The 27,417-nt window shown below is 50.7% G+C and overlaps 1 protein-coding gene across 1 annotated transcript; it reads left to right on the forward strand.

Moving 5' to 3' along the window:
- On the forward strand, positions 1–27,104 carry LOC149366570 (uncharacterized). Its single transcript, XM_089571324.1, has 4 exons — positions 1–255; positions 4,328–4,573; positions 6,989–7,143; positions 26,723–27,104. Exons 1-4 carry the CDS (start codon positions 1–3, stop codon positions 27,102–27,104), a joined length of 1,038 nt encoding a protein of 345 aa, XP_089427450.1.
- The last annotated feature ends 313 nt before the right edge of the window (positions 27,105–27,417 follow it).

The following is a 27,417-nucleotide window of genomic DNA, read 5'->3' on the forward strand; positions in this document are numbered from 1 at the left end:
ATGCCACTTTATAATGACGTGGCTGCCATCGCTACAGAATCATTCCACTATCTGAATCAGGAAGTGTCACACTCCAGCTCTTCTACAGAGTGTGCCCTTTCTCCGGACATTGACGCGCAGGTGGAGAGGAGGAATCTGCAGCCGTCCAGGGATGCTGCCCGCAGTCAGGCGCCCAGCCACTCCGAGTCGACGTCTTACGTACAGCCTTACGACACACCGCTGAGCGTGCATACGAGAGACTTGGAGAGCGAGTCGGTAGGCTGACGTCTTTGCCGGGGGGCACTTGTGATGGGCGCAACCGAAGCACGTTTTTTTTGTTGCACTACGGCAACCAGCGCGCCTTCGGCTTTGAACCGTCAGCGAATGTTTTCATGAAGGGTTGGAGGGCTGTTTACCTTAAATGACTCTTGATGATGCTCTGGTCGAAAATGTGTTACTCCGCTGTGGGGTGAGGCATGGGCCGGGGAACGTGTGAGAGTAAAGGCCCGGCTCCATAGACACTTCTGCGTGCTACACCCCATGCGCGGTTGCGCGCTGAGCGCTGCGCCCCAAGGCGCAAAATAAAACCGATACACAACTCCAAGCCTATGGCCCGAGTATGCGTCCAGTCGAGCGCTGCAGGTAACGCTTGGAAGACCCGCTCTGGAAGACACAGAAGCAGAACGCTCACTGATTGGTCGATGCTGGCGCGCCGGAAATAGCACGCGCGCTGCCGCGAGTTACGTCAATACCTCCTAGAATATATTGGTTACGTGCGCGCCGAATATCTGGTTTACTCGGATCCGAGCGTCGTGGACGCGCTCGGCGACGGCCGACGCGTCGCGCATGCGCAGACTTCCCCTGGCCGGCGCGCGGGCGCCCAAGCGCGCAAGACGCGCGCCGAAAACGGCCCGTGGAGTTGGTCCTTAAATTATTCATAAAAAATATGCCCAGGCTTAGCTTGGTTAAGCCAAGAATGCGTTGCATATTGCGCGGTCTTTTTCCGCGAGGTATTGCTTGGCGGCAGTCGATTTTCTCAGCAGCTTTTCCTCCGTGACGTATGAATGGATGGATGGATGGATGGATGGATGGATGGATGGATGGATGGATGGATGGATGGATGGATGGATGGATGGATGGATAGGAGCGCCCCCTTTGAAACGGGGCGGTGGCAACCGCCACCATGCGCAGTTTTTCTTTTTTTATTTCCTTTCTTTTTTATTTTGTTCTTTTTTGTTTGTTTTAGCGAGAGTCAGGTGGTGGCTGCGGCCGCGCGCGAGTTGGGGCCCAGCTTTTCCTCCGTCTGTCGTGACGTCACGTCACGTGATTTGGTGGCTGCTCGGCCGCGCCCAAGGGCTGAACTGAGTGATTGCAATATGCTACGCATAAAAGAGCAACAGTGGAGTTAGAGCCGTCGCATTCGAGTGGTTTCGGGAGGTCCTTTCTTACCATACCCTCTACGGAGATTTTTTCCGTCACTTTGAGTAGCTATCGCCGGTCAAATTTCTCCACTTAGTCCTCTTTTAGCGGGAGATAGGATAAAGGTGTAAGCCAGATACTTAATTCATCACCTGCCTTGACAAGCGTTCTTGACTTTTGCGACCTGGCGTATTTCCCCATGCGCCCCCGGTGGCGTTTTCATACTCTGTGCGCTTGTTTTTTTAAAGCGAAAGCCTTTAATGCCTCATACTGTCGTCAGCAGACGCGTCGGCGTGTCGACAGACGCGTCGGCTGCCGTGTTGACAGACGCGTCGGCAGCCGTGTCGACAGACGCGTCGGCAGATTTGTCCGCCTTTCGGCATCACTGCTTAAAAAGAAACTGCGCCGAGGGTGGCAATAGAACCAGGGCCTTTGGTATTTGAAGCAGAGACGCTACTACTGCGCCACGAAGGCTCAATGTTCGAGCATGAATAAAGGCGCATGTAGTGAATGCATGGGTTTCATGAATAAAACAAAAGGAATAAAGTCAAGGAAAGGAAAAATAATAAATAAAATAAGGAAATAAACAAAAATGAAAGAAAGTAAAAATAAGGTATTAAAATAAAATGAAAACAATAAAAATAAAATGAGCAAAAAAAAACAAAATATGAAAAATAAAGTTAACAAAAACAAACAGTGCGCCAGGAAACGCTTTCGCCTTGCAGCACTTTAGAGAGCCAAAGCGCCCCCTGAATATTTTTTTCTTTTGGAACTCGAAGTTCGTGGCGGGGGCGTTGTTTATCCGTGGGTTTGGGAAACTCACGGTCTCCTTCACTTTGGAACATGCCCCGCCGTACGTGCCTGAGTGGAAGGCCTCCAGCGAATAATCCAGCGGGTGGGAACAGTGCGCTATTAGGCGCTAGCCTCACGCTTAAGGACGCGGTTATCAGCACTGCTGTGCACGATGCAGCGCGCACTAACAGTAGTCTCAGTATGGAGTTACACATTAGCTTTCTTGAAGAGGGTTTGCGTGCGAGTGCTCTAAGATGCAAAACTATGAGCGAGATCAATGCTATACGGAAGTGACAGCACAAAGAATGCGCTGAATCATTCGTGGAATGGGACAAAAAAATATGTGACTAAAATCTAGTTTTGGTTTTGTTTGTGCTGAAAACGAAATGTGCGACTGGCAGGCGCCGCGTTGTTTTGGAAAATTCGTCATTCCATTTTGCCATTGGATTTCCGTTCGCTTATACGTCACTACGGATGCTTGGGTGTCAGCATACAGGACGAGATGGTAGGCCCAGCGAAAGAAAGTGCGGAAGTGCTTTGATATGAATTTTCGCCGTTCTTCGGGGCAACCGTGGCTCCAGTATATTGCAGGCTTTCACCGAGGCACATTTCATGCACTGCGCTTTTTTTGTTTTAACTATACAATGCTGGTCAGCGGCTCTTTAAGGAGATGAAGGATTGGTGGGCTGTACACCTTCAGTCTCTCTTCGTAAGTTGGCAAACATACCAACGCTATGCATACCATTCGAGGGCGGGTAATCTCTGGTCTACCACGTGAGTGTTAATAGCTGCATTTATCCTGTCCAGGTGTTTGTTAAGCTTTGACTTGGGGCTATACATGCCGATTCATTTTCCCAATTGTGTTGCGGATGTCCTTTTTTTCTGTTCTGCCCGTCATGGGCTAGCTGCTCTTGTTCTGATAAGGACTGTGGCCTTTTTTTTCCTCACGCCAACTTCAATCAAGTTTTTCAGTCACCTAGACCACTTTATAATCCGTGCACTCTGCCTTTTTATTAATGTGGTCGATCTCAGCATCATCATTAGACACTGCAAACCACTCTCACAGGCGTAATTTTTAAGCCCGACGCACTCTTGTGTTTTTTTTACACCTTTAAAAATGTTACCGCAGCCTGAGTTAATACCCTAAGTTTACCACTCACATTGCGTTCGAAGCTGTTCGGAGCTGTGTGATTGCAAATGCCCTTGATCCATATAAATTAATTTGTTTCTACCTTTCGTTTGCGACTTTAATAACTTTGTGTTTGGAATGTCCGGCCAGTCATCACTCAGTTTATTGGACTCAGGAGCTTAACAGGAAAAGCGACAAGATGTTTGTATTTTTCGGCTGACGAGTACAGTTTTACGCTAATTACACGTCACAGCACAACTGGAGGCAGCAAGAAAATGTGGCTGTATTACGATTACTTACCCCCTGTCAGCAGATCCAGCGAATACGTCTTGTGAAGAGACCGTGACATCCAGTGGCGTAGGCAGAAACATTTTTGCGGGTGTTTATGCCGACGGTAGAAAAAATAAAAAAAGATCCTGCGCCCAAAGAATGCCTTATACAATTGCATTTTGCGGGAATTTACACTCTTATGTTGGCACATTTAGTTCAGCATGTGTAAACAGAGACACAACAGTAACTTCAACTCAGTGGCGCCATCAGGTTTTGGAACAGGAAGGATTTTTGTCAACAAGCCGACACTCTTGTTTTCGTTTTTACATTTTTGATACATCCATGCACTGTAAAATGACATGTGCGAAAAAAAGCTGAAAGAAGGGGGATACAATGCGCAGAAAATTTCGGGGGGGGGGGGGGGGGGGGAGGGGGGTGTTCGGACACCGAAACACCCCCCCCCCCCCCCCTCCTGACTACGCCCCTGGTGGTGACGACCAACCTAAACTTCTGTCCTCTCCTCAAATTCATATTCCAAAGCACTGCAAGAATTCGTTCATAGCTGGCACAAAAATTCACGCCCGTTTCGAATCTTAGCGGCGTCGCGAAAAAGCGCTTCGTCTATTGTAGAGAATGGACAATCGAGGCAGTTGGTGCATACTCCTAGCTGCACCCTGCAGTCATTACCGATACTCTGGTTGGTGGCACCCCGTGTCATCAACGCTGCGTTTGTTCCAGCTCCTGGAGGAAGATGACGGCGCTGATGTGGAAGAGGCTGAGGGCTGGTGGTGGTGGTGCACCTGGTACAACATATGGCTGGGCGGTATCGTGTTTTCCATAGTGGTGGTGCTGCCCCTCGTCCTCCTCCTGATGGGCCAGAAGGGACACATCTTCCCGCACGAGCAACCCGACAACGAGTCCGAGTCCAGCGACCCCTGGGCCATTGTGACGCCTCGCAAATCACCAGCTCCCATGATCCCTCTGGTAAGAAGCGATGACAACCGTCTTGAGGTTCCCTTTGGTCACCAGGGGATCGACAAACAAGCGCACACTGGAGCAGAAATATAGGCAGGGCTGTGTTTTGGAACGCTTTGTGACCTTGCCTCCCTAGACTCCCTACTGCCAGCTCTTCCAGAGCGGCCTTGTTGCAGGGACTATGCTTTACTAATTCGTCTCTAAACCAAAGCTTAGTTTATTTCCCTAAGTCGAAATGCCTCAGAAAAATTGGCAGTCACATACGTAGCGAAAGCGAGCGCAACGAAGAGGCAAGCGGTGTGACGTCATGCCAGATGGCGCGGCGAGAGCGCGGCTTCCGCCAGCTGCGGTGGTTGCTAGGCGACGGCTCAATGTTCAACGGCTCTGTGCCTCCTCGGAGCACCACCCCAGAGAAATCGCATGTAAAATGTGTCGTCGTGTTCAAGTCAGTCGTCGGTGGTGGTCTGTCAGTACAGCGGAGGCGTGAAAGCGTTTAGGTATTAAATGGCCTCGGGGGTGTGTTTCTGCCGTGACCAAAGGGACATCAACCATTACGACCTACGTCCCCCGGAAAAACGGCCAATAAGCGGGCGATCAAGTAAAATGAAAACCAAATGAGCTACAGGAACATGCGGTCCCCGATTCTCTTTAGCAGCAGAATTATTCAGTGGGTTGCTTGTTCTGTAGCCCTGCGTCTCAGTGGTGTTATATAAGGAAAAGGCGCAGGATCCGTGATAGTATAAAGAAATGCTTTTTTTCTGTAGCGGCGCGTGTATTACAAAGCATAAGGCACTCATTGTGGAGCCTCCTTGTTGTGGTACCACACTGTGATCTGCTGTATTCTAAAAGTATGTGGAACCTTCAGGGAACACCTTGAGAAACCGTTGCCCAGTAACTCAGGTTAATCTCAAATACATTAGAGGCGCTCCATATTGAAGGAAATATACTGACAAGTACAGCCCATACAACTCCAGTCCAGAACCGAGGGCCTCGGTTCTGGCAGCCATGATGCCATAGGAAGCATAAGAGGGTTCTCACACAGCTTCAACCTTCGCCGTTTGATGACGTTCCACGTCACACAAGCGGTAACTCAGGACGTACAACGTCCGCCGTTTATAGGCGTGGGTGGCGCTGATGAATAATCTCAAGGTTGGATCAGTTGTAAACTAAGTACCCCCGATAGTAGAAGATTAGACAGCAGCCGCCAAGCGAAGTTCATAGAGCACCGTACTCAAAATTCTGAGGTCGTCGGTTCGGATCGCAACGGTGGCTTTGCCTTCTTCCTTCTAATAACTTAAATTATTAGCCGTGGAATAATTAGTTTTTCAGTTGATTAACGAAAGACATTTAAAAAATGCAGTCCATTCCCTTACGCTTTTCTTGTTATTCGGCGACAACTAGCTTTGTTCATCCACCGGTTGGCCTTCCAGTTGGGGAAGATACCGGCATAGTCCTGGTTGAAGGACTGCTCCTCGGGCACCACGTGATAGAAGAGCTCATCGCTCAGCGTCAGGTTGGCGGCAGAGGCAGCCATCTAACAGTTCCCACACTTCCTTGTACGACGGCAAACCTGGATGCTCCATCCACAAAGAGCATTAGAGAGTGACACACATCCGGAGGTCGTAGCCACGTGATTGGGGGAACTTGGGGCTTTGTTGCCCCAGACTGAGCTGCCCTTACAGGGGAACTCGGGGTCCTCAAAGAGCGTCCCATGGGCCCGGCACTCCTTGCGGAGCTGGTCAAAATCCTGGCTGCATCCACTGCGGTTCTTCAGGCCAGCACCACGCTCACCTGTGCCCCGCCGCTACATGTTTTTTCCGCATCAGCACATCGCCCACCATACAACACGTCGACCGGCCCGCCTGCGCGAGCGAATTCGTCTTCTTCCTCCCACGTCTGGCATGCGGCGGAGCCCACCTTCAGACAACGCCACCGACGCTACGCCAGCGATCGCCGGCGCCCAGAGGCTTATAGAGACGTGGGAGATTCATTTGCCCTGCAGTGGGTGTAGTCAGGCTTATGATGTTGATGGACTCGTACATAGCACTTAGGCCATGAGGAACGCACCAATAGTACGCAGCGCGGCTTCCTGTGTCAGTTTGGGAAAACGAAACTATTTTTCTTGCAGCGACCAACAAAATTTTCAGGGGAGTTCAACGCAGTAAGGATTGCAACTTAATGCACGAGAGTATCGCAGCTAATCGTCAGCGGCCAGTGTTTGCTTTAAATCTAATATTGGAGGATCGTGCGGCAATTATTACAGCGTTGCTTATGGCACCATAACGTGAATATGCCAGATCAAGTAGGAAGGTGTAGCAGCCTGAACGGCTCAGTACAGAAATTTGTGCATATATAGGGCGCACTTTTTGCGCGAGAGCTTCTTACTGTGTGCATATTGTTGGTGCATCAATTTTCGCACTGCAGGAAGACGCTTACAACGAGGACGAGATGGGAATTCCTAAATGCGAATTTGTGGGTATTTCATCTGAAAGTCTAACAATGCCGCCCGAGCCCCCCGCTACCACCTCCAGCACAAATAAGCCCCAGTACAGGCAGGTCATCTGCGTTGTCGATGCCATGTAAGTAAACGACCCTGATTCATCGGCCTTTTTCCTGTTTTGCTGCGCGAATTGTCGCTAGTGTTTTATTTAGTCTGCGGCGTATAACTGCACTCTATTTCTGCTTCGAGGCCATGACATCAGAGGCGGGCTTGCATCAATGTTAAGTTTTTACTTCTTGGAGTGATGCCTCTAAGCGGCCAGGGGCGTTATGGGGCGCAGTTTCCGTTTCTAAGTTGTTCTACACTCTGCCAATTAGCCTGAAGAATGAATAATGGGCAGAGGTGGATGCACGTGGTAGATGCGCGAATCTCGGGTTCCTAATACGGCATGAATGATGGTTGGCTGGGGATATAACGGAAGCTCTCAGGTTATAATTTTTAGAATTTATTATAAAGGCAAAGTCTATTCATCGTTCGGCGAGATTCGAAGGCAAGGGAGGTTAGCTTGAGATATTAGTGACACAATACTAGAGTGGTTACACTAATCTCAATATAAGAAACGCACCGCGCGATTCTGGGCGGATTCCGGGATGAATGATACGAGTGACCACTTATCATACATCAAATGATCATACGATGTAGAAACGCTCTTGTGCAAGACGTGCGATGGTAGGCCAACCTGAACCACCTAGTGCGCTTCGGGAGATACCAAGGGAGTGGCCAGATATGAGGAGAGCAGGTGTTGCGGAGAGGCAGACCTCGCTATCGCCTGTGTATTGACAATAGGGAAGTGCATGGGATTTAAAGTCAGGCCACGAGGAAACCCTTGGTAGAGGAATCCTGATTATTTTTTTTTGACCGTCTCGGATTATTTTGTGTGCCCTGACATGCCGCAGAATACTCGCGTCTTTGCATGCCGCCTGGATTTGGTCGCTGTCTTAATGGGATATCCAACTAACCAGAGGGGCGCACTGGGCTTGCGGAAGCGTTTAAGTTCAGTTCAGGCGCAGCCTCCGAACGGCGCTAAGTAGTCGTTAAGGTGAAAACAATCCGAAAGCAGCACAGGAGAAAGCTACCCTGGGATCAGTGCGGAAAATGAACTCGAGGCACACCTGAGGCAGTTTACAGAGTCACGTATTTCGTTCAACTTGATGCCAATGAGTGCATTCGCCTTCAGGACACTTAACTTGTTCGGGCAGTTTTGTGGTGTGCTGCGTTAGGTCACACTAAAACCAAACCCCTTGATTCTGAAAGTAACGACAAACTCCTGTGCGTCCTCAGTTTCCACCTCGCCTCTCTTCGCCCGCTTGGTGCGTGTTGCGCACAGAACGTTTTGAAGGCTGCAAGCGCTTGCCGCACATACCCAAGAGCGGGAACGAGTGGGCGCGACGGCTTGTTTTCTCATTTCTCGCTTCTATATCGACAAGAGTTGCTCGCAAGCGATTCGGTGTGTTTGGTGGTATCATAAGCGCCGTTTTAAACTTTAGGTACGGACCAGAAGTTCCTGAAAGATTAGGAGTGGCTTAGCTCGGCTATGGCAGGATATACGCAGCGAAAGCAGGCATGCGGCACAGCTGGCAAAGCGAGCGGAGGCGAGCGCAACGACGGGGCAAGCGGTGTGACGTCATACAAAACGGCGGCGGCTCCGCGGCAAGGCACGTGGTGTGACGTCATGCCAGATGGCGCGGCGAGCGCGCGGCGTCCGCCAGCTGCGGCGGTTGCTAGGCAACGGCTCACGGTCGGTCTCTGTGCCTCCTCGGAGCACCGCCACAGCGAAATCGCAAGTTCATGGCCAATGTAACTTTTGGTAAAAAAATTTCGGCAGATGCACTAAGACTACTGCAACGCAAGACCATTCAAGTGGGACCAGTGGGTGGTATTGGTACACACACTTGGTTTATTGATGTTTAACGTCCCGAAGCAACTGAGGCTATGAGGGACGCCGTAGTGAAGGGCTCCGGAAATTTCGACCACCTGGGGTTCTTAACGTGCACTGACATCGCACAGTACACGGGCCTCAATAATTTCGCCTCCATCGAAATTCAGCCGCCGCGACCTGGATCGAAACAAAGTCTTTCGGGCCAGCAGCTGAGCGCAGCAACAACTGAGCCACCGCGGAGGGCTGGTACACACACTGTGGACCACCTAATTGGCATAGGATCTTTGGAGTAGTTTCATATGGTTCACAGCATTAGGACCATAATATTACTAGTCGAATAAAAGTGTTGCTTATCATAGGAATTGGCACCTACGACCTTTGGTTCCGCAAACGGTACTTCTTGAAACTTCAAACGTCCATTGTGGCCAAACCAATGGAAGTAGGACATTCTAAGTGGTGTCAAGCTATTTGTCCTTTTACGATGTATACGTTGGCGTGAAAAAAGTAGATATGCGGATATAACGAAAAATGTTTACCCGATATAGTGAAGATGGCTAATGACACAATATTCGGTCGATATTGCAAACGCCCGATACTCATACGGTGCCTCAGCGTTTTGCTCTTTTTATATCGGAAACCAGCGCACAACGATTCGAAACTTTCAGGAAGTGTGATCTTTCAGCGACAGCTTTTAGGAGTGTGTCCGTCCATGTGCTTTGTCATTGGTGGCTATGTTGAAAAAAGTCAAGAAACTTTATGCATGAAACTTCGGGACGTTAAACCACGCATTCAAAGCCCTCCCTGATTCAACTCTTGAATGAAACGTTCATTGAGAAGTTATTTGCACTGCCGGAAATCTCGGACCAAAGCGTCTCATTTGTACACAGCATGAGTGCGGGAAAATAAGCATTAATTTTAAGCCTAGTCGCCGTTGGTTTACCAGCATGAAATATGCTTAGTTTGCTGCCGAACATGATGTGGATTATAGCTCACATTCTCTGAAATGCAGCGGGAAATAAAGATGCCCTGACGTGAAATCACTCCTGCATGAGTGGACGATGAGAAGCTGTTAGAGCCTGGTACAACGCCCCTGCTGTCTACAGAGGACGCAAAAGGAATTCAAGTGGTTCAACTTTGCTCAACCGAGTTTTAACGTATCCAAAGCAGAGCGCACAGCTCCGGTTGATACACCCCATACCCTGACTTCACAACTGTAAACTCAATGACGTGACACCACGAAATTACCACGTGGCTTCTTACCGCCCTCAACCGACCACTTAAAAGGTCAAAGATCAAGTGGAGCAGCACCAAGGTGGACAACACATGATAAGGCAGATGTGCGGCCACTACTTATTTCAAGGTCGTTTCAAGGTCATTCGGAGCCTCATGGCGACATGTGTGTCGTTTGTCAAACTTCAGTCACAGTTAAAGGCCACAAGTGGTTCACTAAGTGGAAAACACACTGTTATTTGTTCTTACCAACACACTTATCTCAAGGTCGTTTCACGGTCACTCGGAGGCTCACGACGAAATGCGTCGCAGCTATAGTAGTGTGGCTTTCGCTACAAAAAATCCTGCAGTTGCAATCAATCTCTCGATTGGGGATTCCGATAACCCGCCTAATCTAGTAACATTCTAATCTAGTAACATTGAGAAGGGGCTTTAATGAGCACCCTAAACAAAGATAGTCCAGTGCGTGTCCCCTTGTGCACACTCAACGGTGTTATATATATATATATTGTCACGTAGTGGTGACTGCAGTCAGGCGAACAGGAAAACAACGAGGATGTCTTCGAAACGGAACTCTTTATTTGGGCTGACTTGCGCCCGCAAAGAACTGAATCACTCGGCGGCGGCGTAGCAACGAGCGTGCTCGGCGGTCGTCGAAAAGAATGCCCGCCGCTGTCAGCCGTGCTCTTTTTAAAGCTGATAGCGAACATTTCAGATAAAGCTTGGAAAGTTACTAGAATATTCTGGTGGAAACTAGAACCGGCTCCGCCTGCATGCGATGAATCGAGATAAATCTAGGCGCGTCCTGCGTCACAAACGAACCGATAAATCGACGTGACGGCAGCCTTGGAGCATGTACAAATAAACAGAACAAACACTACAAAGTTTCGCGGCATTACTCCCCTCTCAAAGAAGCATCCACTCGATGCTTTAGAGCATAATGCGGTTATAAACAATCAAAAACGGATTGTGCAAAAATAAACACCGAAAGTGGAAACACGGCGTCCTTTAGCGTGCATGATATTGCTTTAGGCGTACGGAATGGACTGCTTCTGGTCGTAACGCGGCGTCGCTGGGATGCACTCATTTGATCAGGGACGACTTTATAGTCTAATTCACCTAGCCGACGAAGAACCTTGTACGGGCCGAAATAGTGGCGGAAAAGCTTGTCACTCAATCCTCGGCAGCGAATGGGCGTCCAAACCCACACTCGGTCTCCTGGCTTGTATTCCGCGTTGCGTCTTCGTCAGTTATAGCGTCTGGCGTCGGTCCGCTGCTGGTCTTTGATCGTTAATCGGGCAAGTCTTCGGGCTTCTTCTGCGCCTTGAAGGTAGGCGGCGACGTCGACGTTATCATCCTCGGTAACGTCCGGTAGCATGGCGTCCAGCGTGGTCGTGACCTCTCTGCCAGGGACGAGCCTAAAAGGCGTCATCTGCGTGGTCTCCTGCACTGCGGTGTTGTAGGCGAAGACTACGTAAGGTAAGATGACGTCCCAGGTCTTATGTTCGGCATCGACATACATGGCGAGCATATCGGCGAAGGTTTTGTTGAGGCGCTCGGTCAGTCCGTTGGTCTGCGGGTGGTATGCAGTACTTCTCCGGTGGCTGGTTTGGCTGTAATGGAGGATGGCTTGCGTCAGTTCCGCCGTGAATGCTGTTCCTCTGTCAGTGATGAGCACATCGGGGGCGCCGTGTCGCAGAAGAATGTTCTCCACGAAAAATTTGGCGACTTCTGCTGCTGTTCCGTTCGGTAGGGCTTTTGCCTCGGTGTAGCGGGTCAGGTAGTTGGTCGCTATAATGATCTACTTATTTCCAGACGTTGATTTCGGTAAAGGGCCAAGCAAGTCCATGCCGATCTGCTGAACGGGCCTTGAGTGGGGTTCAATGGGGTTCAGAAATCCTGCTGGTCGGGTTGGAGGGTCTTTCGTCGCTGACATTCTCGGCAGGTTCTCACATAATGTGCGACATCGGCAGACAGTCTGGGCCAGTAATACTTGTCTTGAATACGGCGGATGGTGCTAGAAAACCCGAGATGTCCAGCTGTCGGCTCGTCGTGTGAGGCCTGAAGAACTTCTCCACGCAGACTAACAGGCACAACAAGGAGGTAGGCTGTTTCGTTCGCTGCGAAGTTCTTCTTCACGAGGACATCGTTCTGTAAACAGACCGAAGGCAATCCTCGCTTGAACGAGGCGGGGGGTGAACAAACCTTGCCTTCCAAGTATTCGATGAGGCATTTTATGTCGGGGTCCGAGCGTTGCTGTTGTGCAAAAGAGCTGGAGCGGAGGGGTCCCAGGAAGGCGTCCTGATCGTCATCCGGCGGCGGTGTATCTACAGGGGCTCGTGACAGGCAGTCGGCGTCAGAGTGCTTGCATCCCGACTTGTAAACGACGGTTACATAAATTTCCTGGAGCCGCAGCCATCGAGCGAGGCGGCCGGAGGGGTCCTTCAAACTGGCGAGCGAGCACAGTGCGTGGTGATCGCTGACCACCTTGAACGGTCGTCGGTACAGGTAGGGGCGGAATTTCTAAGTAGCCCAGATGATGGCAAGGCACTCCTTCTCAGTTGTCCAATAATTAGCTTCGACTTTGGACAGGGAACGGCTAGCGTACGCGATGACCTTCTCCACTCCGTCAATTTTCCGAACGAGAACAGCGCCTAGGCCCCCACTACTTGCGTTGGTATGAATTTCAGTCTCGGCGTTTTCATCGAAGTTCGCGAGGATCGGTGGGGACTGTAAACGACGCTGAAGTTCCTTGAAGGCTTCCATTTGCGGCGCTTCCCATTTAAATGGGACGTTTGCCTTTGTAATGTGTTTCAGTGGGTCGGAGCTGCGCGAAAAGTTCTTCACGAATCGTCGGTAGTACGCGCAGAGTCCGAGGAATCTGCGCACAGCTTTCTTATCGGCCGCTGGTGGAAACATTGCGATAGCAGCGGTTTTGTGCGGGTCTGGCCGTACTCCCTCCTTGCTAACGATGTGGCCTAAAAACAGCTGCTCTTCATAGGCAAAGTGGCACTTCCCTGCTTTCAAAGCTAGGCCGGACGATTTGATTGCGTCTAGTACTCTTCGAAGCCTTTTTAGGTGTTTCTCAAAGTTCTAGGCGAAGACAACGACGTCATCTACATATACCAGACAAATCTGCCACTTCAGGCGTGCCACCACTGTATCCATTACTGGCTAAAATGTGGCTGGTGAAGAACAGAGACCAAATGGCATCACTCACCTTGAACTCGAAGAGGACATCTGGAGTGATGAATGCGGTCTTCTCGCGTTCTCTTTCATCGACCTCGATTTGCCAGTAGCCGTTCTTGAGGACCATCGATGAGAAATATCTGGCGTTGCAGAGTCGGTCCAGTGTGTCGTCGATGCAAAAGAGGCGGCAGACGTCCTTCTTTGTGATGTTGTTCAAGCGCCGGTAATCAACGCAAAATCGAAGTGCTCCGTCTTTCTTTCTCACTAGAACAACAGGTGCCGCCCAGGGGCTCTTTGAAGGCTGAATAACGTAGTCGCGCAGCATTTCTTCCACTTGGTCCCGGATGGCTTGTCGTTCTCGCGGCGACACTCGGTAGGGGCTCTGGTGGAGAGGTTGCGCGTGCTGGTCGGTTATAATGCGATGTTTGGCAATCGGCGTTTGTAGGACCTCCGGTCATGACGAGAAGCACTCGCTGTAGCTTCGAAGGAGATTGCGGATCTGGTCTTGACTGTTCCGGGGCAAGGCAGGATTTTTGTCGAAAGTGGGCGAATTCTCTTGGTCAGGCGAATCTTGTACGCATGGGTCGGAGAGCGCGAAAAAGTCTCGTACGTCGGATATTTCATCGAGGAATGCAATCGTCGTTTCTCTTTTAACGTGCCGGTATACTTCGCTGAAGTTAGTCAGCAGTACTTCGGCTTTTCCTTTGCGGAAATGTTCGATGCCTCGCGATGCTGATTCCTCGGTCGAGAAGCAACTGCATGTTCCCCTCGATAATATCTTCAGTGTTATTCGCTTCCGTGGCGCCTACGGTGATGACGATTGAGCGGGGTGGGACACTCACTTGTTCCTCCAGGACACCAAGCGCAACGTGATATTCCGGGGTTCTCATCGATGTGATGGCCTCGTCCGTGGAAAGTGTGATGTGAGCATCAGGGTGATCGCCTGATGCTCATTAAGGAAATCCGTGGCCAAGATCACTTCGCGGCAACATTGCGGTATCACTACGAAGGTCGCAGGATAGGTATGTCCCTTGAGAGTCGCTCGCGCTGTACACCGTCCTGTTGGCGTATTGAGGTGGCCCCCTGCGGTGTGAATTTGTGGGCCGTCCCATGCGGTCGTTACTTTTCTCAGCTGCGCACCGAATGGTCCGCTCAAAACGAATAATCGGTTCCTGTGTCGAGTAGAGCGGTGACTTTCCGGCCGTCGATAACCACTCCTAAGCCGGATGTCCTGGCTCTGGCGTTGCGCGTCGTCTACGGCGTCGGATCACGGCTTCGTCGGATATGTGAATTGTGGGTGGGGCGTATGGTTGAAGCTTTTCCTGACGACGGCGTCGTTTTGAAGGTGGTTCGCGTCGTGGTCGAGGTTGTCATTGTATGCGGCGTCCGCTTAGTGGGTGCGACGTCTTCAAACGGCATGGTCGCTGGAGGATCTTCGTCGTTTCCTCGGCAAGCAACCAGACCACCACAGGTTGCTTTGTTTAGTTTCCCCTACGTGGGCTAAGGGACCTTCCTCGGACAGCCGCGGCGTAGCTGCGGCCCTGTGATACAAAACTTACAGTGGACGGCGACGGCAAGCGGGAAAATTGGCTTGACGACGCGTACTTTCCTCTGTGCAGGTAGTTGTCGATTTTCCGTGGTCGCTGGCCGGTGAATGGCCGTGGGGCGTCGATAGCGAAACCTCGCAGGCCGATGCGTCTGTACGGGCAGTGGCGAAGTATATGACCTTCTTCGCCGCATTGGAAGCACAACGGGCGGTTGTTGGAAGTTCTCCAGGCGTCGCACTCCCTGGGGCTTGAGCGTCGTTCGTAGGCTGGACGTGTAGGGGCAGGGAGATGGCGTTCGGGAGCAGCTGGTTCACGTCGAAGAGGCGGACCTCGGCTCTTGAGTTGGGGCTGAGGACTGCGTAGTGCAGCGGCGTAGGTTAAGGCTGGAGCTTCAGCTGGAGGCGAAGATGGCGGGGTGCCAAGCGCATGGTGGACTTCGCGTACGATTTCCTCAAGGGTCGCTACTTGAGGCTGGTTGGAAGACGGTAGCAGGCGACGCAGCTCTTCCCGTACAATTTCTCGGATAACATCCTGCAGGTTGCCGCCGAAAGCTGTGCCATCCGAGAGGGCAGTCGAGGTCACTTCGGGCTGTCTAGGAAAATGACGCGCTCGTGCTTTCAAGGTTCTCTCAATGGCGGCTGCTTCACTGGTGAATTCCGCGACCGTTTTCGGTGGGTTGCGGGTCGGACCGCAGAAAAGTGCCTCTTTAGCACCACGCATCAACATCTCCACCTTCAGCTCCTCCGCCATGTGAAGATCGACTCGTCGAAAAAGGCGCTTCATATCTTCTACGTATGCGGTCACTGACTCGTTCGGGTCTTGGATGCGTGACTGTAGAAGCAGCTGAGCTCTTTCTTTCCTGATGATGCTCGTGAAGGCCTTCAGGAACTCCCGTTTGAATAATTCCCACGTCGCTAGAGAATCTTCGTTATTCTCGAACCAAATTCTCGCTGGTCCTTCGAAGGCTAAGAAACCAAGGCTCATTTTAGTCTGGTCGTCCCAGCTGTGTAACACGGCGACACGTTCAAACTGTTCAAGCCATTCCTCTGGATCCTCGCCCGGTGAAGCGTTGAACGCGGACGGCAGTCGGGGATGGTGTAAAATAATGGGGGCTGATGTCGTCTCCATGGCTGAAGTCGAAATTGAGTGGTCCTTCTTCGCTCGCGTGCGGTCCGGTAGCAGTCCGAATTCAGGTGGACACCTCTGGAGACGAGGGCTGCTTCGCCCTTCGCCTTCGGTTAGGACGGGTTGTGCGGCTTTCGCGTGATCTTCTTCGAGACGGCTCAGGCTGCTCTGATGCGTGGTGCTAAAGAGGCACTTTTCGGCGGTCTGACCCGCAACCCACCGAAGACGGTCGCGGAATTCACCAGTGAAGCAGCCGTCATAGAGAGAAGCTTGGAAGCACGAGCGCGTCATTTTGCTCTACAGCCCAAGTGACCTCGAATGCCCTCTCGGATGGCACAGCATTCGGAGGCAACCTGCGGGATGTTATCCCAGAAATTGTACGGGAAGAGCTGCATCGCCTGCTACCATCTTCGAACCAGCCTCAAGTAGTGACCCTTGAGGAAATCGTACGCGAAGAAGTGCACCATGCGCTTGGCACCCCGTCATCTTCGCCTCCAGCTGAAGCTCCAGCCTTAACCTACGCCGCTGCACTACGCAGTCCTCAGCCCCAACTCGAGAGGCGAGGTCCGCCTCTTCGACGTGAACCAGCTGTTCCCGAACGCAGTCCCCCTGCCCCCGCCCGCCCAGCCTACGAACGACGCCCAAGCCCCAGGAAGTGCGACGCCTGGAGGACTTCCAACAACCGCCCGTTGTGCTTCCGTTGCGGCGAAGCTGGTCATATACTTCGCGACTGCCCGTACAGACGCATCGGCCTGCGAGGTTTCGCCATCGACGCCCCACGGCCATTCCCCGGCCGGCGACCACGGGAAATCGAAGACTACCTGCACAGAGGGGAGTACGCGTCGTGAAGCAGTCTCTCCCGCTTGCCGTCGCCGTCCACTGTACGTTTTGCATCGCCGGGCCGCAGCTACACCGCGGCTGTCCGAGGAAGGTCCCCTAGCCCACGTAGGGGAAACTAAACAAAGCAACCTGCGGAGGACAGGTTCCTTGCCGAGGAATCGACGAAGATCCTACAGCGACCATGCCGTATGAAGACGGCGCACCCACTACGCGGACGCCCGATGCAACTACAACCTCGACCACGACGCGAACCGCCTTCAAAACGACGTCGCCGTCAGGAAAAGCTTCAACCATACGCCCCACCCACAATTCACATATCCGACGAAGCCGTGACCCTACGCCGAATACGACGCGCAACGCCAGAGCCAGGACATGCGACTTAGAAGTGGTTATCGACGGCCGGAAAGTCACCGCTCTAGTGGACACGGGAACCGATTATTCGGTGATGAATGGATCATTCGCTGCGCAGCTGGGGAAAGAGCGACCGCTTGTGACGGCCGAGAAATTCGCACCGCAGGAGGCCACCTCATTACGTCATCAGGACGATGCACAGCGCGAGTGACTCTCTATGGACATACCTATCCCGCGACCTTCGTAGTAATACGGCAATGTTCCCGCGAAGTGATCTTGGGCATGGATTTCCTTACTGTGCATCAGGCGATCAGCGACCTGCGATCCAAGATGATCACACTTTCCACGGGCGAGGCCATCGCAACGATGAGAACTCCAGAACATCATGTTGCGCTTAGTGTCCTGGAGGAACAAGTCAGTGCCCCACCCCACTCAAGCGTCATCATAACCGTAGGCGCCACGGAAGCGAATAACACTGAAGCCGTTATCGAGGGGAACATGCAGTTGCTTCTCGACCGAGGAATCGGCATCGCAAGGGGCATCGCACATTTCCGCAGAGGACAAGCCTCGGGCACGTTAACAGAGGAACGACGATTGCATTCCTCGACGAAATATCCGACGTACGAGACTTCTTCCCGCTCTCCCAGCCTTGCCCCGGAACAGACAAGATCGGATCCGCAATCTCCTTTGAAGCTACAGCGAGTGCTTCTCGTCATCGCCGAAGGTCCGACAAACGCCGATTGCCAAGCATCGCATGATAACCGACAAGCACGCCCGACCTCTCCGCCAGAGCCCCTACCGAGTGTCGCCGCGAGAACGACAAGCCATCCGAGACCGAGTGGAAGAAATCCTGCGCGACGACGTTATTCAGCCTTCAAAGAGCCCCTGGGCGGCACCTGTTGTTATTTGCAAGGGTGGAAGAGCGGGCTAGTTGGTAGTTCATCTTGAGGAAAAACACAGCGCACTCTTAAGACACGGACAAAGAAAGGCAAGACGATACAGCGCTGACTTCAACTGATTATTTTATTGTGGAGCAACATATATATTGGAAAAGTGGGCGGGAAGACATGAGTAACATCTGCTGTGTTTGCACGCGACCGAAAGATAACAAACTGCAATTGAAAATAACATGAGGGCAAGAGTGACCCTTGGAGGGAACAAAAAATGAAAACTAGACAAGATAAAGAGACAAGTGGAGGGGCGATTAAACGGATCACGCTTAAAAGGATGACGCTTAGAAGGATGACGCTTAGAAGGATGACGCAAGCAGGCAGTACAAGAGACAAAAAACACTAGGAGATGACAAGGGAACAAAATGCACTAAAAGGCCAAAAAGACCATTAAAAAATTTTTAAAACCGATAAAAGAACCAAAAGGGACGTTAAAAGCAGAAGACAGATAACAACCTTGTCCAAAAGGTAAAAGAGGCTAAAAGACGAATTTCGGAATCCTACAGATTAAAATTGCTCTATGCCTGGCTCAAATAATCTAACTCACGTTTCGTTAGCGCTATCGAGGGTGTGCTAACACAATCTTCACCTAGCTTTAGAATGTGGGCGGCTTCTATAATTTCGCGTGTGGATTGATGCGCGTTTCTCGCGATGACCGAGCAGTCATGAAGGAAAGGCTCGCAGGAACCGGAGGGACATTTTAAACAGTGAACACCCAAGTTTTTCTTGACGGTGTTAGAGACAGTATTTGAGTGCTCCATAAGACGCTCATTGAGGCAACGTCCGGTTTGCCCCACGTAGGCCTTGCCGCAGCTCAAGGCTATCTTGTAAACTACACCAACCTCGCAAGGAACGAAGGGTGCACGGTGCCTAACAAGGCAGGCTGGCTCTCTCACAGCCGGGGCATTCACTCTGCGACAGAGCTTGGATAGCTTGTCGGGCGCCGAGAACACTACTCGGACACCTGCCTTTTGTCCAATTCTTTTGAGCCTGTGAGAGAGACCATGCAGGTACGGCACCACAGCGACTTTGTGTTGGTGGTCTGGGGCAGCACTCACTTGGCTTCCTTTGAGTTTCCCCAAGAGGGAGCCGGCTACTGAGATCAGAAGGTGCTCGGGGTAGCCAGCTTTTATCAGCCTCCGATTCTGCTCTTTCAGACTATGGTCCATCGAGTGGACGCAGGACTTCATTAAGGCATTTGTGAAACAGAGGTTCACAATGCCCCTCTTCACGATCTTGGAGTGAGCTGAACTGTAAGGCAACAAGGACTTGCCCCCTCTTGGCTCATACAACCAACACAGGTGATTTTGTGCCGTCGTTAGCCTCAAGTCGAGAAAGCGTAAAGACCCATTCACGGGTACCTCATGGATCAAAACGAGGGGCGAGAGGTACCGTTCAAACACTTGGAGCACTTCTGAAACTGAGCTAAGAAAAGTACGTTCATTACTGGCCAATAGGATTAGGTAATCGTCCACGAACCTGAAAACCTTCACGGCTGCTGACGAACAGAGCTGCTCTTTTATCAGTCGGTCATGATGGGCGAGGTAGATATCGCTTAAGATTGGAGCAATGCATGAGCCGATGCATACTTGTCTCTTGTACTGCCTGCTTGCGTCATCCTTCTAAGCGTCATCCTTCTAAGCGTCATCCTTTTAAGCGTGATCCGTTTAATCGCCCCTCCACTTGTCTCTTTATCTTGTCTAGTTTTCATTTTTTGTTCCCTCCAAGGGTCACTCTTGCCCTCATGTTATTTTCAATTGCAGTTTGTTATCTTTCGGTCGCGTGCAAACACAGCAGATGTTACTCATGTCTTCCCGCCCACTTTTCCAATATATATGTTGCTCCACAATAAAATAATCAGTTGAAGTCAGCGCTGTATCGTCTTGCCTTTCTTTGTCCGTGTCTTAAGAGTGCGCTGTGTTTTTCCTCAAGATGAACTACCAACTAGCCCGCTCTTCCACCCTTGCAAGCTACATTTCTAGTTCCTCGGGCCCTTTTGTGTGTTTCTCTTCCGACCCTTCATGTCTTGTTGCCCTCTTGGCTGCTGCTGTTTGCCGTGCCCGTTCTCTGGCTTACTGTATCCGTGTGAAGTTGCTTCCTGATGGGATAAAGGCCCTTCTAGGAGGCTTTCAACCGTCCCTTCATCATGGCACAAGAATTATGAAGATACTTCGGTCCGAGTGGCAGCGACAAGCACGGTTTTACCGCGAAGCGCTGTACCTGCACCTTCACCGCCTTGACAGCTCTCCAAGAACGAAGATGAAGTGGCGTGAGCTCTCTGCACTTACTGACAGAACTGCAGAAGCCCTATGGCAGTACGAGCTTTGCTGTCTACGTGCCATCACACCGAAACAACCCTCCGGCGTCAACACCAAGGTGCATACGCTCGGGAATGTGGTGCTGCCGGACAAAGTGACTCGCGTTCTGAGCCTAGGCCCGAAATACGCCGTCGAGCCCAAGAAGTCGCCTCCAGAACTACTTAGCATGGTGAGGCAAGTGGCAAATCGTGCTCCAGACTCTGAATTTTCTAGCTGCCTCTCTGAAGGCGTCCAGGTTTTGTCGCGCTACAGTTTCCAGGACAAAACTGGGCCCGTCAATTACGTCGCTTCATTTCTAAGACGACATCAACTTTCGCTTTTAGTTGCAGATAAGGAGGATGGCTTTCTTGTCCTACCCAAAGATCTGTTTGGTAAAAAAGCTGCTGAAGCTCTAACATCTGTTTTCGTACGGCGCGATAAGGTTTCCCTTTCTAGGGTGAAATCAAAGGCTAAGCAGGTTTGCAAGCGCCTAAATCTTGACAGACTGGTTGCAAACATAGATGCTGCAGATAAGAAGAGCCTAGACGTATTTTTCTCAGCAAAGACACACAAAGTTGACTGCCCATTGAGGGCAATCGTTACTGAAAAGGGAACGTGGCAAAAATCCCTGGGGTCATTTCTTCAAATTAAGCTCAAGGTTTTGACAATCAATGATCCTTTCCTTTTGAAGGATTCGAGACAAGTTTTTGAATTTCTCAAAGCAGGCAGTGGCTCTCTCATGCCTTTTTCGGTTGATATTAAGGACCTCTATTACTCACTTCCACATGACAAGCTTCTTTTGTGCGTTGAAAGTTGTATTGACTCATTCGGATCCGTCACTTTTCAGAATTCTTGTGGCATGTCTGTGGGCGGCTTCTTAGAATTGTTGACCGTTTATCTTAGCTCCACTTTCATTACCTGGGGTGAATGTCATTTTATTCAAAAGAGCGGAGTATGCATCGGCTCATGCATTGCTCCAATCTTAAGCGATATCTACCTCGCCCATCATGACCGACTGATAAAAGAGCAGCTCTGTTCGTCAGCAGCCGTGAAGGTTTTCAGGTTCGTGGACGATTACCTAATCCTATTGGCCAGTAATGAACGTACTTTTCTTAGCTCAGTTTCAGAAGTGCTCCAAGTGTTTGAACGGTACCTCTCGCCCCTCGTTTTGACCCATGAGGTACCCGTGAATGGGTCTTTACGCTTTCTCGACTTGAGGCTAACGACGGCACAAAATCACCTGTGTTGGTTGTATGAGCCAAGAGGGGGCAAGTCCTTGTTGCCTTACAGTTCAGCTCACTCCAAGATCGTGAAGAGGGGCATTGTGAACCTCTGTTTCACAAATGCCTTAATGAAGTCCTGCGTCCACTCGATGGACCATAGTCTGAAAGAGCAGAATCGGAGGCTGATAAAAGCTGGCTACCCCGAGCACCTTCTGATCTCAGTAGCCGGCTCCCTCTTGGGGAAACTCAAAGGAAGCCAAGTGAGTGCTGCCCCAGACCACCAACACAAAGTCGCTGTGGTGCCGTACCTGCATGGTCTCTCTCACAGGCTCAAAAGAATTGGACAAAAGGCAGGTGTCCGAGTAGTGTTCTCGGCGCCCGACAAGCTATCCAAGCTCTGTCGCAGAGTGAATGCCCCGGCTGTGAGAGAGCCAGCCTGCCTTGTTAGGCACCGTGCACCCTTCGTTCCTTGCGAGGTTGGTGTAGTTTACAAGATAGCCTTGAGCTGCGGCAAGGCCTACGTGGGGCAAACCGGACGTTGCCTCAATGAGCGTCTTATGGAGCACTCAAATACTGTCTCTAACACCGTCAAGAAAAACTTGGGTGTTCACTGTTTAAAATGTCCCTCCGGTTCCTGCGAGCCTTTCCTTCATGACTGCTCGGTCATCGCGAGAAACGCGCATCAATCCACACGCGAAATTATAGAAGCCGCCCACATTCTAAAGCTAGGTGAAGATTGTGTTAGCACACCCTCGATAGCGCTAACGAAACGTGAGTTAGATTATTTGAGCCAGGCATAGAGCAATTTTAATCTGTAGGATTCCGAAATTCGTCTTTTAGCCTCTTTTACCTTTTGGACAAGGTTGTTATCTGTCTTCTGCTTTTAACGTCCCTTTTGGTTCTTTTATCGGTTTTAAAAATTTTTTAATGGTCTTTTTGGCCTTTTAGTGCATTTTGTTCCCTTGTCATCTCCTAGTGTTTTTTGTCTCTTGTACTGCCTGCTTGCGTCATCCTTCTAAGCGTCATCCTTCTAAGCGTCATCCTTTTAAGCGTGATCCGTTTAATCGCCCCTCCACTTGTCTCTTTATCTTGTCTAGTTTTCATTTTTTGTTCCCTCCAAGGGTCACTCTTGCCCTCATGTTATTTTCAATTGCAGTTTGTTATCTTTCGGTCGCGTGCAAACACAGCAGATGTTACTCATGTCTTCCCGCCCACTTTTCCAATATATATGTTGCTCCACAATAAAATAATCAGTTGAAGTCAGCGCTGTATCGTCTTGCCTTTCTTTGTCCGTGTCTTAAGAGTGCGCTGTGTTTTTCCTCAACCTGTTGTTATAGTGAGAAAGAAAGACGGAGCACTTCGATTCTGCGTTGATTACCGGCGCTTGAACAACATCACAAAGAAGGACGTCTGCCCCCTCCCTCGCATTGACGACACACTGGACCGGCTCTGCAACGCCAGATATTTCTCATCGATGGACCTCGAGAGCGGCTACTGGCAAATTAAGGTCGATCGACGAGATCGCGAGAAGACCGCACTAATCACTCCAGATGGCCTCTTCGAGTTCGAGGTGATGCAATTTGGGCCTCTGTTCCGCGCTAGCCAGATTTCAGCGAGTAATGGACACAGTGCTGGCTGGCCTGAAGTGGCAGATTTGTCTGGTATATTTAGATGACGTCGTTGTCTTAGCCTCGAACTTTGAGGGACACCTAAAAAGGCTTCGAACAGTACTAGGCGCAATCAAGTTTTCCGGCCTAACTTTGAAAGCAGAGAAGTGCCACTTTTCCTATAAAGAGCTGCTGTTTCTAGGCCACATTGTTAGCGAGGATGGAGTACGGCGAGACCCGCAGAAAACAGCTGCTATCGCAATGTTTCCGCCACCGGCTGATAAAAAAGCTTTGCGCAGATTCCTCGGACGATTTGTGAAGAACTTTTCGCGCACCCCCGAGCCACTGAGCCACCTGACAAAGATGTGCCATTTAAATGGGAAGCGCCGCAAGTGGCAGCCTTCAAGGAACTTCAGCGTCGTTTACAGTCCCCACCGATCCTCGCGCGCTTCGATGAAAACGCCGAGACTGAAATTCATACCGACGCAAGTAGTGTGGGCCTAGGCGCTGTCCTCGTTCCGAAAACTGACGGAGTGGAGAAGGTCATCGCGTACTCTAGCCATTCCCTGTCCAAAGCCGAAGCTAATTATTCGATAACTGAGAAGGAGTGCCTTGCCATCATCTGGGTTACTTCGAAATTCTGCCCCTACCTGTACGGATGACCGTTCAAGGTGGTCAGCGATCACCACGCACTGTGCAGGCTCGCCAGTTTGAAGGACCCCTCCGGCCGCCTCGCTCGATGGAGCCTGCGGCTCTAGGAGTTTGATGTAACCGTCGTTTACAGGTCCGGACGCAAGCACACTGACGCCAACTACCTGTCACTAGCCCCTGTAGATGACCCGCCGCCGGACGACGATGAGGGCGCATTCCTGGGACCCATCAGCTCCAGCTCTCTTGCACAACAGCAACGCTCGGACCCCGACATAAAATGCCTCATCGAATGCCTGGAAGGCAAGGTTTGTTCATCTCCCGCCTCGTTCAAGCGAGGATTGTCTTAGTTCTGTTTTCAGAACGATGTCCTCGTGAAGAAGAACTTTGCAGCGAACAAGACAGCCTACCTCTTTGTTGTACCTGTAAGTCTGCGCGGAGAAGTTCTTCAGGCTTCACACGACGAGCCGAGAGCTGGACATCTCGGGTTTTGTTGCACCCTCCGCCGCATTCAAGACAAGTATTACTCGCCCCGACTGTCTGCCGATGTCTCACATTATGTTAGAAACTGCTGAGAATGTCAGCGACGAAAGACCCCTGCAACCCGACCAGCAGGATTTCTGAACCCCATTGAACCCCCCTCAAATCCCTTTCAGCAGATTGGCATGGACTTGCTTGGCCCTTATGAACATCTGGAAATAAGTGGATCATTATAGCGACATACTACCTGACCCGCTACGCCGAGGCAAACGCACTGCGACGCCCCCGATGTGCTCATCATTGACAGAGGAACAACATTCACACGGGAACTGACGCAAGGCATACTCCATTACAGCCAAACCAGCCACCGGAGAACAACTGCATACCACTCGCAGACCAACGGACTGACCGGGCGCCTCAGCAAATCCATCGCCGATATGCTCGCCATGTATATCGATGCCGAACACAAGACCTGGGACGTCATCTTGCCTCACGTAGTCTTCGCCTACAACACCGCTGTGAAGGAGACCACCCAGATGATTCCTTTTAGGATCGTCCATGGCAGAGAGGCCACAAGCACGCTGGACGCCATGCTGCCGAACGTTACCGAAGAAGATAACGTCGACATCGCCGCCTACCTACAACGCGCAGAAGCCCGAAGACTTGCCCGGTGGAGGATCAAAGACCAGTAGCGGACCGACGCCACGCGCTAGAACCTACGAAGACGCAACGCCGATTACAAGCCAGAAGACCGAGTGTGGGTTTGTACGCCCATTCGCCGCTGAGGATTGAGTGAAAAGCTTTTGCGCCGCTATTTCGGCCCGTACAAGGGTCTTCGTCGGCTAGGTGAATTGGACTATGAAGTCGTTCCTGACCGAATGAGTGCATCCCTGCGACGCCGCGTACGACCAGAAGTAGTCCACTTCGTACGCTTAAAGCCCTATCATGGACGCTAAAGGACTCCGTGTTTCCACATTCGGTATTTATTTTTGCACAATCCGTTTTTGATTGTTTATAGCCGCATTATGGTCTAAAGCATCGAGTCGATGCTTCTTTGAGAGGGGAGTAATTCCGCGAAACTTTGTAGTGTTTGTTTGTTGTGTTATTTGTTCATGCTTCAAGGCTGCCGTCACGTCGCTTTGTCGGTTCGTTTGTGACGTAGGGCACGCATCGATTTATCTCGATTGACTGCATCCAGGCGGAGCCGATTCTACTTTGTGCCAGAATGTTCTAGTAACATCCGAAGCTTTATCTCGAATATTCGCTATCAGCTTTAAAAAGAGCACGGCTGACAGCGGCGGGCATTCTGTTCGACAACCGCCGAGCACGCTCGTTGCTACGCTGCCGCCGAGTGATTCAGTTCTTTGCGGGCGCAAGTCAGCCCAAAAAAGAGTTCCGTTTCGAAAACATCCTCGTTGTTTTTCTGTTCGCCGGACTCCAGTCACCACAACGTGACAATATATATATATATATATATATATATATATAGTAAAAACGTCGACCAACGTTTGAAACGATTGAAACAATTTATTGACGTTCTGAACGTGGAACGGCCTTCGTCAGAATGTCGCATCTGAGTTGACATTCTGACGAAGGCCGTTCCACGGTCGAAACGTCAAGAAATTGTTTCAAGCGTTTCAAACGCTGGTCTACGTTGTTACTACCACATACCGTGCCAAGATTTTCCCTTTTGTGCTGGATTATATATATATATATATATATATATATATATATATATATATATATATATATATATATATATATATATATATATATATATATATATATATATATATATATGGTTTAACTTCCCAAAGCGATTCAGGCGATGAGGGATGCCGTAGTTAAGAGCTGCGGAAATTTAGACCAAATGGGGTTCATTAATGTGCGCCGCGGTGGCTCTGGCTGCTGACCCGAAATACGTGAGTTCCATCTTTGCCTCGGCGGTCGATATATATAATATGTTGTAATGTTTCATGCCAGCGCGGACCCAGTGCAGGCAACCGCTGAAGAGGACAAAGCCGATGGTGACCAGTGCGCGAGCCCTGGTTTTGATGAACCGCCTTTCTCAGCTGACTTGACGTCGCGCCGAAGCTCCTGTGATCGCTGCCTTGCCGCTATCTTCTGAAACACCTAGCCCCCTTACGATATATATATATATATATATATAGGTGAACCTTGAAATGCGGTTACATGCAAGCATAAATTCGTGTTCAACAGTAACTTCTGCGCAGTAGTGGCTGGGACCTGTGGGCTGTCTATAACAGGCTTTTTCACTTCTTGCTCCGGCAGGTACACCTTCAATCGAGACGCCAGCAACGGCTTCCACTACAGCCTTAAGGCCATCCCCAATCGTTACTGCACAGCAATGGTCTTCTACTCGGTGGCCATCGGGGAATCAGGCCGGACTGAGTACAAGTTTGATAGCAACCGAGTCAATGATGCCCTCGATGCGCTCGTGACCGCTACCAATCGCCATCACCGCAATCAGACCATTGACATCTACCTGACCATCGGCGGCTCGCGGAGTGACAGTCACGGAATCATTCATGAATTAGATGCGTTCTACTCGGATACAACCAGGCCACTATTCCTAGATAAAGTTCCTGGAATTCAAAACTTTCAGGCGAGTGACATTCCGTTTTACAGTGCGCACTCCTCGACGGCTAGTTAAATCAGCGCCTACTTTGCAGCATTATTGCAGTCCAGTTATGAAGGCGCATGTGACCCTTGCTGATCTCTCCGTCGGGTCGATTTAGTTTGGTTTATTTTGGTTTAACATCCCAAAGCGACTAAGGCTATGGGGACGCCGTAGTGAAGGGCTTTGAAAATTTCGACCACCTGGAGTTCTTTAACGAGCACTGATATCGCAGAGTACACGGGCCTCTAGAATTTCACCTCCATTGGAATTCGGCCGCCGTGGCTATGATCGAACCGGCGTCTTTCAGGCCAGCAGCCGAGCGCTGTAACCACTGAACCACCGCGGT

The sequence above is a fragment of the Amblyomma mixtum genome, chromosome 1 (genome assembly GCF_055824585.1).
Source record: "Amblyomma mixtum isolate Tamu chromosome 1, ASM5582458v1, whole genome shotgun sequence".
In the NCBI taxonomy this organism is placed as follows: Eukaryota; Metazoa; Arthropoda; class Arachnida; order Ixodida; family Ixodidae; genus Amblyomma; species Amblyomma mixtum.

Coding starts and splice junctions, on each gene's coding strand:
- LOC149366570 (XM_089571324.1), top strand. CDS start 1: ATGCCACTTTATAATGACGTGGCTGCCATCGCTACAGAATCATTCCAC. Junction 4,574..6,988: donor CAGCTCCCATGATCCCTCTG/GTAAGAAGCGAT, acceptor TTCGCACTGCAG/GAAGACGCTTACAACGAGGA. Junction 7,144..26,722: donor ATCTGCGTTGTCGATGCCAT/GTAAGTAAACGA, acceptor TTGCTCCGGCAG/GTACACCTTCAATCGAGACG.